Genomic DNA, 12,598 nt, shown 5'->3' on the forward strand with positions numbered 1-12,598 from the left:
TGATTTGGCCCCTCAGGAGACATTTTTGGTTGTCATAACCAAGAGCGCTACTAGCATCTCATTGGCAAAGGCCAGAGGTGATGCTAAACATTCTATAGTACACAGGACAAACCCCCATAACTAAGAATTATCTAGCCCAAAATGTCAATGATGCCAAGGCTGAGAAACCCTGATCTAGATCACTGTGTCCCAAAACGATTCCCTTCAAGGTAACAGATACATGCTAGGGTATCCAGAACATTTCCATCATGATTTCTAAATTTTATTATTTTGATGATAACCTTTTAAAATTAGCTTGAGTAAATTCCAGATCATTTCTGCCATGAGACTGAAGTGCCAAGTTTGTGTCTGCACTCCCGCTGCTGCCAAGTGAGGACTTCAGGTGATGTCACTTAAGACTTTTAACATATCATAAGTATATCTGGCTGCCTTGTGAAAAGATTCTCAAATTGGCTAGGAATTACACAATAAGATATTATCAGTATTAACAGAACACTGATGTCAACTGTACAACATTTATCTGACTTTTAAAGGATTAGTTTTGAGAGCATTTTACTTCTATTTTTTAAACACTTGAATATGTTGAATCAATCCGTAAGGCACAGAAGTTAATATATTTCAAGTAGAGGCAATCATATGACTATGAGATTAATGATCAAGACATTTTCAAAATGGTATGAATGAATCATTTCTAGAGTTCACTAGGTCCCTTCAAAGTCTGACAGCAAGCTGTTATGCTCAATTTAGATTTGTTTACTAACATCTATAAAAATACAAATCTCACACTTTAGATACTATGTCTGCCCACAATTCTAACAATAATTGGATTAGATCTCTCCTTAATGCAGGCATTTTTTACATTAGCATTACTTATGTCAAAATACAAAGTGAAATTCAAAATACATGATCTGAACCTCAGACTAATCTTTCCATAATTAAACCCCAAACTGGTGGTTTAATTTCAGTTAAACAGTACCCTAGGTCTCTTTAATGTTGCAAATTTGAAATTGTTTGTTTTGTCTGTATTTAATTTGTAAATAGAATATTGGTTTTGTAGTTGTCAATGAGTTGTTAGCTTAAGAAGTTTATACCTCATTTTACGTTAACACATGTTTACAGTGCTATTATAGTAATACAATTTAAATTGTCATGTTTAATTGTGTATCAACTTGGTTAGACTATGGTGCCCCGTTGTTCAGTCAAACACTAGATGTTGCTGTGCAAGTATTTTGTAGATGTGATTAACATTTACAATCAGGTTATTTAAATAAAGGAGATCACCCTGAATAATGTGGGCAGCTTAAGCGGAAGGCCTTAAGAGCAAAAAGTGAAGTGCCCAAAGAAAATAAAGAATTCTGCCTCAAGACTAACATAAAAATCCTGCTTAAATTTCTAGCCTGCTGGTTTGCGCTACAGATTTCAGACTTAAGACTGTAACATCAGCTTTTGCCCGACTTTTCAGTACATAGGCCTTCCCTGCATATTTCAGACTTGCCAGCTGTCACAATGTGTGAGCCAATTCCTTAAAACGAATCCCTTTATATATATATATATATGTCCTATTGGTTCTGTTTCTCTGGAGAACCCTGAGTGATACAGGGTCCCATAAGAATGTTCTTTTAAATGGAATCTATACTTTATAAAAGGCTCACATCTTACGTGGGAATTTGTAGTCTATCACTAAAGCATTAGAAAAAATCACATGGTCAAAATTACCAGCAAAGATCCTCTAAATTATTGATCAAATACAGACTACATGGTTTTATATAAACAATTCTTGAAGCCGAGGTTCCCCACCAATCTAGGTTCACATGCTTTTAGTGTATCAATATTTTTTTATGGTGACCCTAAGTCAGAAAAATTTACCTAACAGTTCTGTTTATTAAGCAGTTAGATCCAAACTTAATAGTAGTTGTTTGTGCAGTGCCCAACAGACGTCGCCATTTTCCTCAAAAAACGTAAAATACCCTGCAGCATCCCTATGAGTTTGCTAAGGTGTCCTGACACGTAGCTGAGGAATCGCAGTCTTATGTATGTCGATGAAATATGGGTATGGTAATGAATGGCACATGATTCCATACAGCTACAGTACTGAGAAACCAAAGAATTCAGGGGGTTTCCAGTTTTGAATACTTCAGGAAACTTATGAAAATTCTAAGTTGCTGGCCTTTCTGCTCATTCTTTTCATTGCCTTCATACCTGTAGTGAATTTTTTTCATGTATTTTTTCATATTCTCCCTAGTCAATATTCCTCAGTAGTCCTCAAATAACTCTTTAATTTCTTCCTCAAGCGTGTTGACAAAGCCAATAACATTCAATTAATCACTTTGTTTCACGTATTTTATCAATCCATAGTAAAAACAAAAACAAAGTTATTCACATTTCATCCATAACTTTGTACTGTTTTCAGGCTTTACTGTCTACTACTCAAAGAGCCATGCTCACTGAGAGAGCTGTCTCATTCGGTATCATCTCCCTCCCTCTCTCCTTTGGTAGTGCATGTAATCAAATGCCTGCTATCATATGTTTGTTTGATACAAAGGCAATCTATTCAGAATGTGAAGCATTGCTCTAGGAATGAAAATTAAAAATGATAACTACAGTGCAGCAATAAGGCAATACGACAACATCTCTAAATGCTATAAATCTGAAAACCAATATGGATTAAAAAAAAATTTTTAGATGCATAAAAATTATAAAATGCCAAAACTGCTTCAAGAACAGAAAATAAACCATTACAAACGTTAACATCAGCAGTTACAAGTCTTCCTACAAAGACGAATACAGCAATATATTCTTTATCATCGTAACAGTGCTTCTAAAGCTGCAGCGTGCATTTGTATCATCTGAGAATTTTGTTAGGACATAGATTCTGATTTAGTAAGATCTGAGATTCTGAATTTCTAACAGACTCCCCAGTGACGCTGATGCTTCTGATCTGTGACCACACTCTGAGCACGAGAGTTTATACCATATGTATATGCAACAAGACTCTGCATATTTCAGTTCCCAAAGAATGTTTTAAAGTGTTAAAATACTACTGTACTTATAGAGAAGCTATAAAACAGGATATACTGATCTCATTCTGAAATTATAACAGAGTATAGATGTTGGTGACAATTCTTTACAGAAAAACAAAACAAAACTGAGACTACTGAATAATTAGAGAACGAAATCAATGTAGACGGCCTCAGGCTAGGCTACTAAAATAAATTTTGGTTAAATATTGCCCAAGCCAAAAAGAAAATGAATAAAAGTATAAAAATTGCAAGTTATTAGAACAAATTAAAAAAGGCCAGTTTATTAATTCTAAACCCCGGTGGCACAGTGGTTAAAGTGCTTGGCTGTTAACCAAAATGTTGGCAGTTCAAACTTGCCAGCCACTCCATGGGAGAAATATAGGGCAGTCTGTTTCTGTAAAGGTTTTCAGACTGGCAACCCTATGGGGCAGTTCTATTCTGTCCTATAGGGTTGCTATGAGTTGGAATCAACTCAATGGCAATGGGTTATTTGAGTTATTATTAACTGTAAGTACAGACGATGAGGTAAAAGGGAAATAGATCTAAATGTGTTATTTGTTTCGTATCTAAGAAGTGGCTAAAGAGAATTACATGCAGAATTCATTTACAATCCTTTTCCTTTTACTCATAGCTATTAATACCAGTTTTAAAATTTTCATTAAAGTAAGATATTATCTTTTGGGAGTAATTTTATTACTTAACATCTTAGAACCTTCTCCTTGGACAGATATCTGGTTGGACACAGATCAGACTGGGAGGGGAATGTGGACCGTCACACGGAGAACCTGTCACACGTACCTTTCGACAATGACTATAAATGTAGTCTTCCACGTCCACACTAACTGCACTGGTACATTCATCCAAAATGGCAAACTGGGGTTTGTGATAAAATAATCTTGCCATCTGAAGCATAAAAAGAAAAATACTTTGTGTAAACATATGCATACCTAAAATTAATAAGCTAAAATAAATTTACTTTAAATTAAATATGGAGTCTTGTAAACAAGCATGGAAATTATTCCAACTAAAAAGTCTGCTTTCCAGAAATAGAAACAATATAAATAAACCTAATTGTTATATTCTCATCCTGAGCAACGGAGAAAAGGTAATACATGGGCAAGTTATTGATAAGAATAAAACACAACCTAATAGTCTGACTGACCTGAGATGAAGTGAGTTTTGAACGAACACTGAAGGAAGTTCACTAAACAGACATTAGAAGGTTTAACCAAATCTTATAATTCAGACTATTGATAGCCTCAGGTACAAAAAGGTCTCTATTTTTAAACATTTTGTTGTTCGAACCATGGTACCAATTCTGAGTAGCTTCAGGTAGTATATACTGAGCCCTGGAACACAGATACACATAATGGTGGAGGGAAAGGGCAAGAACAGAATTAAGAATAAAATAATAAAATTAGAGTTGATATCTCTAATACCTTCAGCTACATCAGGGAGAACAGCCCAAGTGAGACAAAGAGATGTCTATAGAAACAAAGAGATCTCATAACCCAACCGAGATCACCATGTGTCACAGGACCAATGTGCTACAATTCCAGGTACATAATTAAATCTGCAGCTTTTGCTTTCACAGGTACTGGCACTGCTTTTAATGAATATTTCAGAGTTCCAAATTAACATGTATGTTATACATTCTTGAGCACTTTTGTTATCATTTAAACTAATCTATAATGTAACAATTGCTAAATTAAAAAAAGTAAAATAAAACTTTGTGCCTTAATTAGTCAAAATGCTGGATTATAAGAATAACTTTATACAACTAATTGCATTTTTTTTGCAATCTCTTCAGGATATACTTACTGCCATTCTTTGCTTTTCTCCACCACTGAGTACATCCATCCAATCCTGAACACTGTCCCAGCCTCCTTCGCGTTCCAGGATATGACCCAACTGGACGTTGTCTAAATAGTCCTTCAGTACCTTTAGAAAAATGATTAAAAAAGAAACCAAGCTTAATATAAGCCAACTTTCTCCATCTTGCTTTATTTTTTAAACTACAAACACTATAATTCTTTGCCAGTAGCACTTAAAGAGGCACCAGGACCAACAAAACCAATTCCGACTCACAGTGACCCTACAGGACAGGAAAGAACTGCTCCATAGGGTTTCCAAGGAGCGGCTGGTGGATTTGAACTGCTGACCTTTTGGTTAGCAACCGTAGCTCTTAACCACTGCACCACCAGGCTCCATTTCACAGAAAGTGTGGCACAAAGTTAACATTGAACTTTTCGGTTCACATCTAAACTAACCCTGACAAAATGTGTCACTGTTGGGCATAATTAACAAATAAGAACAAAAAAACAAGCAATGGTGTAAAATAAACCAGTTACAGTCAAGTTGATGCTGACTCATGGCGACCTCATTTGTGTCATAGCAGAACTGTATTCCATAGGTTTTTTTTTTTATTAACTTTTATTAAGCTTCAAGTGAACGTTTACAAATCCAATCAGTCTGTCACATATAAGTTTACATACATCTCACTCCCTACTCCCACTTGCTCTCCCCCTCTTGAGTCAGCCCTTCCAGTCTCTCCTTTCGCGACAATTTTGCTGGCTTCCCTCTCTCTCTATCCTCCCATCCCCCCTCCACACAAGAGTTGCCAACAGAATCTCAAGTGTCCACCTGATATAATTAGCTCACTCTTCATCAGCGTCTCTCTCCCACCCGCTGACCAGTCCCTTTCATGTCTGATGAGTTGTCTTCGGGGATGGTTCCTGTCCTGTGCCAACAGAAGGTCTGGGGACCATGGCCGCCGGGATTCCTCCAGTCTCAGTCAGACCATTAAGTTTGGTCTTTTTATGAGAATTTGGGGTCTGTATCCCACTGATCGCCTGCTCCCTCAGGGGTCCTCTGCTGTGCTCCCTGTCAGGGCAGTCATCTATTGTGGCCGGGCACCCACTAGTTCTTCTGGTCTCAGGATGATGCAGTCGCTGGTTCATGTGGCCCTTTCTGTCTCTTGGGCTCTTAGTTGTCGTGTGGCCTTGGTGTTCTTCATTTTCCTTTGGTCCAGGTGGGTTGAGACCAATTGATGCATCTTAGATGGCTGCTTGTTAGCATTTAAGACCCCAGACGCCACATTTCAAAGTGCGACGCAGAATGTTTTCATAATAGAATTATTTTGCCAATTGACTTAGAAGTCCCTGCAAACCATGTTCCCCAGACCCCCGCCCTTGCTTCGCTGACCTTTGAAGCATTCATTTTATCCCGGAAACTTCTTTGCTTTTGGTCCAGTCCAATTGAGCTGACCTTCCATGTATTGAGTGTTGTCTTTCCCTTCACCTAAAGCAGTTCTTATCTACTGATTAATCAATAAAAAACCCTCTCCCACCCTCCCTCCCTCCCCCCCTCGTAACCACAAAAGTATGTGTTCTTCTCAGGTTTACTATTTCTCAAGATCTTATAATAGTGGTCTTATACAATATTTGTCCTTTTGCCTCTGACTAATTTCGCTCAGCATAATGCCTTCCAGGTTCCTCCATGTTATGAAATGTTTCACAGATTCGTCACTGTTCTTTATCGATGCGTAGTATTCCATTGTGTGAATATACCACAATTTATTTACCCATTCATCCGTTGATGGACACCTTGGTTACTTCAAAATTTTTGCTATTGTAAACAGAGCTGCAATAAACATGGGTGTGCATATATCTGTTTGTGTGAAGGCTCTTGTATCTCTAGGGTATATTCCGAGGAGTGGGATTTCTGGGTTGTATGGTAGTCTTATTTCTAACTGTTTAAGATAACGCCAGATAGATTTCCAAAGTGGTTGTACCATTTTATATTCCCACCAGGAGTGTATAAGAGTTCCAATCTCTCCACAGCCTCTCCAGCATTTATTATTTTGGGATTTTTGGATTAATGCCAGCCTTGCTGGTGTGAGATGGAATCTCATCGTAGTTTTAATTTGCATTTCTCTAATGGCTAATGATCGAGAGCATTTTCTCATGTATCTGTTGGCTGCCTGAATATCTTCTTTAGTGAAATGTGTGTTCATATCCTTTGCCCACTTTTTGATTGGGTTGTTTGTCTTTTTGTGGTTGAGTTTTGACAGAATCATGTAGATTTTAGAGATCAGGCGCTGGTCGGAGATGTCATAGCTGAAAATTCTTTCCCAGTCTGTAGGTGGTCTTTTTACTCTTTTGGTGAAGTCTTTAGATGAGCATAGGTGTTTGATTTGTAGGAGCTCCCAGTTATCGGGTTTCTCTTCATCATTTTTGGTAATGTTTTGTATTCTGTTTATGCCTTGTATTAGGGCTCCTAGGGTTGTCCCAATTTTTTCTTCCATGATTTTTATCGTTTTAGTCTTTATGTTTAGGTCTTTGATCCACTTGGAGTTAGTTTTTGTGCATGGTGTAAGGTATGGGTCCTGTTTCATTTTTTTGCAAATGGATATCCAGTTATGCCAGCACCATTTGTTAAAAAGGCTCTTTTCCACAATTAATTGACACTGGTCCTTTGTCAAATATCAGCTGCTCATACGTGGACGGATCTATGCCTGGGTTCTCAATTCTGTTCCATTGGTTTATGTGCCTGTTGTTGTACCAGTACCAGGCTGTTTTGACTACTGTGGCTGTATAATAGGTTCTGAAATCAGGTAGAGTGAGGCCTCCCACTTTCTTCTTCTTTTTCAGTAGTGCTTTGCTTATCCGGGGCTTCTTTCCCTTCCATATGAAATTGGTGATTTGTTTCTCTATCCCCTTAAAATATGACATTGGAATTTGGATTGGAAGTGCGTTAAATGTATAGATGGCTTTTGGTAGAATAGACATTTTTACTATGTTAAGTCTTCCTATCCATGAGCAAGGTATGTTTTTCCACTTAAGTATGTCCTTTTGAATTTCTTGTAGTAGAGCTTTGTAGTTTTCTTTGTATAGGTCTTTTACATCCTTGGTAAGATTTATTCCTAAGTATCTTATCTTCTTGGGGGCTACTGTGAATGGTATTGATTTGGTTATTTCCTCTTCGGTGTTCTTTTTGTTGATGTAGAGGAATCCAAGTGATTTTTGTATGTTTATTTTATAACCTGAGACTCTGCCAAACTCTTCTATTAGTTTCAGTAGTTTTCTGGAGGATTCCTTAGGGTTTTCTGTGTATATAATCATGTCATCTGCAAATACTGATAACTTTACTTCCTCCTTGCCAATCCGGATACCTTTTATTTCTTTGTCTAGCCTAATTGCCCTGGCTAGGACTTCCAGCACGATGTTGAATAAGAGCGGTGATAAAGGGCATCCTTGTCTGGTTCCCGTTCTCAAGGGAAATGCTTTCAGGTTCTCTCCATTTAGAGTGATATTGGCTGTTGGCTTTGCATAGATGCCCTTTATTATGTTGAGGAATTTACCTTCAATTCCTATTTTGGTAAGAGTTTTTATCATAAATGGGTGTTGGACTTTGTCAAATGCCTTTTCTGCATATATTGATAAGATCATGTGGTTTTTGTCTTTTGTTTTATTTATGTGATGGATTACATTAATGGTTTTTCTGATATTAAACCAGCCTTGCATACCTGGTATAAATCCCACTTGATCATTGTGAATTATTTTTTTGATGTGTTGTTGGATTCTATTGGCTAGAATTTTGTTGAGGATTTTTGCATCTATGTTCATGAGGGATATAGGTCTATAATTTTCTTTTTTTGTAATGTCTTTACCTGGTTTTGGTATCAGGGAGATGGTGGCTTCATAGAATGAGTTGGGTAGTATTCCGTCATTTTCTATGCTTTGGAATACCTTCAGAAGTAGTGGTGTTAACTCTTCTCTGAAAGTTTGGTAGAACTCTGCAGTGAAGCCGTCCGGGCCAGGGCTTTTTTTTGTTGGGAGTTTTTTGATTACCGTTTCAATCTCTTTTTTTGTTATGGGTCTATTTAGTTGTTCTACTTCTGAATGTGTTAGTTTAGGTAGGTAGTGTTTTTCCAGGAATTCATCCATTTCTTCTAGGTTTGCAAATTTGTTAGAGTACAATTTTTCATAATAATCTGAAATGATTCTTTTAATTTCATTTGGTTCTGTTGTGATGTGGTCCTTCTCGTTTCTTATTCGGGTTATTTGTTTCCTTTCCTGTATTTCTTTAGTCAGTCTAGCCAATGGTTTATCAATTTTGTTAATTTTTTCAAAGAACCAGCTTTTGGCTTTGTTAATTCTTTCAATTGTTTTTCTGTTCTCTAATTCATTTAGTTCAGCTCTAATTTTTATTATTTGTTTTCTTCTATGCTGATGGATTCTTTTGTTGCTCACTTTCTATTTGTTCAAGTTGTAGGGACAGTTCTCTGATTTTGGCTCTTTCTTCTTTTTGTATGTGTGCATTTATCAATATAAATTGGCCTCTGAGCACTGCTTTTGCTGTGTCCCAGAGGTTTTGATAGGAAGTATTTTCATTCTCCTTGCATTCTATGAATTTCCTTATTCCCTCCTTAATGTCTTCTACAACCCAGTCTTTTTTCAGGAGGGTATTGTTCATTTTCCAAGTGTTTGATTTCTTTTCCCTAGTTTTTCTGTTATTGATCTCTAGTTTTATTGCCTTGTGGTCTGAGAAGATGCTTTGTAATATTTCGATGTTTTGGACTCTGCAAAGGTTTGTTTTATGACCTAATATGTGGTCTATTCTAGAGAATGTTCCATGTGCGCTAGAAAAAAAAGTATATTTTGCAGCAGTTGGGTGGAGAGTTCTGTATAAGTCAATGAGGTCAAGTTGGTTGATTGTTGTGATTAGATCTTCCGTATCTCTATTGAGCTTCTTACTGGATGTCCTGTCCTTCTCTGAAAGTGGTGTGTTGAAGTCTCCTACTATAATTGTGGAGGTATCTATCTCACTTTTCAATTCTGTTAAAATTTGATTTATGTATCTTGCAGCCCTGTCATTGGGTGCATAAATATTTAATATGGTTATGTCTTCCTGATCAATTGTCTCTTTTATCATTATATAGTGTCCTTCTTTACCCTTTGTGGTGGATTGAAGTCTAAAGTCTATTTTGTCAGAAATTAATATTGCTACTCCTCTTCTTTTTTGCTTATTGTTTGCTTGATATATTTTTTTCCATCCTTTGAGTTTTAGTTTGTTTGTGTCTCTAAGTCTAAGGTGTGTCTCTTGTAGGCAGCATATAGATGGATCGTGTTTCTTTATCCAGTCTGTGACTCTCTGTCTCTTTATTGGTGCATTTAGTCCATTTACATTCAGCGTAATTATAGATAAATAAGTTTTTAGTGCTGTCATTTTGATGCCTTTTTATGTGTGTTGTTGACAATTTCATTTTTCCACATACTTTTTTGTGCGGAGGCATTTTTCTTAGTAAATTGTGAGATCCTCATTTTCATAGTGTTTGACTTTATGTTAGTTGAGTCGTTACGTTTTTCTTGGCTTTTATTTTGAGTTATAGAGTTGTTATACCTTTTTGTGGTTACCTTATTATTTACTCCTATTTTTCTAAGTAAAAACCTAACTTGTATTGTTCTATATCGCCTTGTATCACTCTCCATATGGCAGTTCAATGCCTCGTGTATTTATTCCCTCTTTTTGATTATTGTGATCTTTTACCTATTGACTTCCATGATACCCTGTTATGTGTATTTTTTTTTTTAATTAATCTTAATTTGTTTGTTTTTGTGATTTCCCTATTTGAGTTGATATCAGGACGTTCTGTTCTGTGACCTTGTGTTGTGCTGATATCTGATATTATTGGTTCTCTGACCAAACAATATCCTTTAGTATTTCTTGTAGCTTTGGTTTGGTTTTTGCAAATTCTCTAAACTTGTGTTTATCTGTAAATATCTTAATTTCGCCTTCATATTTCAGAGAGAGTTTTGCTGGATATATGATCCTTGGCTCGCAGTTTTTCTCCTTCAGTATATGTCGTCCCATTCCCTTCTTGCCTGCATGGTTTCTGCTGAGTAGTCTGAACTTATTCTTATTGATTCTCCCTTGAAGGAAACCTTTCTTTTCTCCCTGGCTGCTTTTAAAATTTTCTGTTTATCTTTGGTTTTAGTGAGTTTGATGATAATATGTCTTGGTGTTTTTCTTTTTGGATCAATCTTAAATGGGGTTTGATGAGCATCTTGGATAGATATCCTTTCGTCTTTCATGATGTCAGGGAAATTTTCTGTCAGGAGTTCTTCAACTATTTTCTCTGTGTTTTCTGTCCCCCCTCCCTGTTCTGGGACTCCAATCACCCGCAGGTTATCCTTCTTGATAGAGTCCCACATGATTCTTAGGGTTTCTTCATTTTTTTTAATTCTTTTATCTGATTTTTTTTCAGCTATGTTGGTGTTGATTCCCTGGTCCTCCAGATGTCCCAGTCTGCATTCTAATTGCTCGAGTCTGCTCCTCTGACTTCCTATTGTGTTGTCTAATTCTGTAATTTTATTGTTAATCTTTTGGATTTCTACATGCTGTCTCTCTATGGATTCTTGCAACTTATTAATTTTTCCACTATGTTCTTGAATAATCTTTTTGAGTTCTTCAACAGTTTTATCAGTGTGTTCCTTGGCTTTTTATGCAGTTTGCCTTATTTCATTTGTGATGTCTTGAAGCATTCTGTAAATTAGTTTTTTATATTCTGTATCTGATAATTCCAGGATTGTATCTTCATTTGGGAAAGATCTCGATTCTTTTGTTTGGGGGGTTGGAGAAGCTGTCATTGTCTGCTTCTTTAAGTGGTTTGATATGGATTGTTGTCTCTGAGCCATCACTGGGAAACTAGTTTTTCCAGAAAATCCGCTAAAAAAAAATGCAGTCAGATCCCTATCAGAGTTCTCCCTCTGGCTCAGGCTATTTGGATGTTAATGAAGTCGCCTGGGGAGGGTAGGGGAGGGAGCAGAGAGATAGGAGAGTAGCACCTCAGAATATAGCCAGAGTTGCTTGTCTTGCTTGGAATGACTATTATATCTGAGATTCCCGTGGGGCGCGTCGCCTATGTGTGCTGGCTGTGTGGAGATTCCCCCGGGGGGTCTGGCCTGCTGGAGTCACGGTCAGATCCTCCGCTTCCAGCCCCTCGCCCAGCGTCAAGGCTCCCCTGCTGGGACGGTGCACTCTCAACTCCAAAATCAGTCGCTGCGGTGCACTCTCAACTCCAAAATCAGTCGCTGCCTCCCGCGGACTTCTCCTCTCTCCAGCCGCGTTGCCGTGCTCCCTCAGTGAACTGGTTGGGCCCCCTCCCAGGGTTAGTTCAGATGGGTGGAGCAGCTCCCCATGCTTGTGCTGTGACCGAGTGTCCCGGCTGGGACGCTGTTCTCCCTGCTCCAATACCATTCGGTGCCTCCCAGGGACTTCTCCTACCGGTGCGTCCCACGCCGCCCGCGGAACCGACTGGTCCCCCTCCCCGGGTTAGTTCAGCAGGGTGGAGCAGCTCTCTGTGTTTATGCCGTACCTGCGTCCCGTCCAAATCCCGGCAGGACAGTTCCCCGGCTGGGATGCTGCTCTCCCTGTTCCAAGACCAGTCGCTGCCTCCCGGGGACTTCTCCTACCGGCTGCGTCCCACGCCGCCCGCGGAACTGGCTGGTCCCCCTCCCGGGGTTAGTTTAGGGGGGTGGAGCAGCTCTCTGTGCTTGTGCCGTACCTGACTGGTA

General features: G+C 38.2%; 1 protein-coding gene across 1 annotated transcript in view; it reads right to left on the minus strand.

Moving 5' to 3' along the window:
• ABCD3 (ATP binding cassette subfamily D member 3) overlaps positions 1 to 12,598 on the minus strand; it is a 97,551-nt gene that overhangs the window by 4,556 nt on the left and 80,397 nt on the right. The window contains exons 20-21 of the mRNA XM_010598091.3: positions 4,842 to 4,961; positions 3,819 to 3,923 (exon numbers count right to left, since the gene is read on the minus strand). Coding sequence (XP_010596393.2) covers positions 3,819 to 3,923; positions 4,842 to 4,961 — 225 coding nt within the window. The remainder of the gene's footprint in view (positions 1 to 3,818; positions 3,924 to 4,841; positions 4,962 to 12,598) is intronic.

This window comes from Loxodonta africana, chromosome 3 (assembly GCF_030014295.1).
Source record: "Loxodonta africana isolate mLoxAfr1 chromosome 3, mLoxAfr1.hap2, whole genome shotgun sequence".
Taxonomy (NCBI): Eukaryota; Metazoa; Chordata; class Mammalia; order Proboscidea; family Elephantidae; genus Loxodonta; species Loxodonta africana.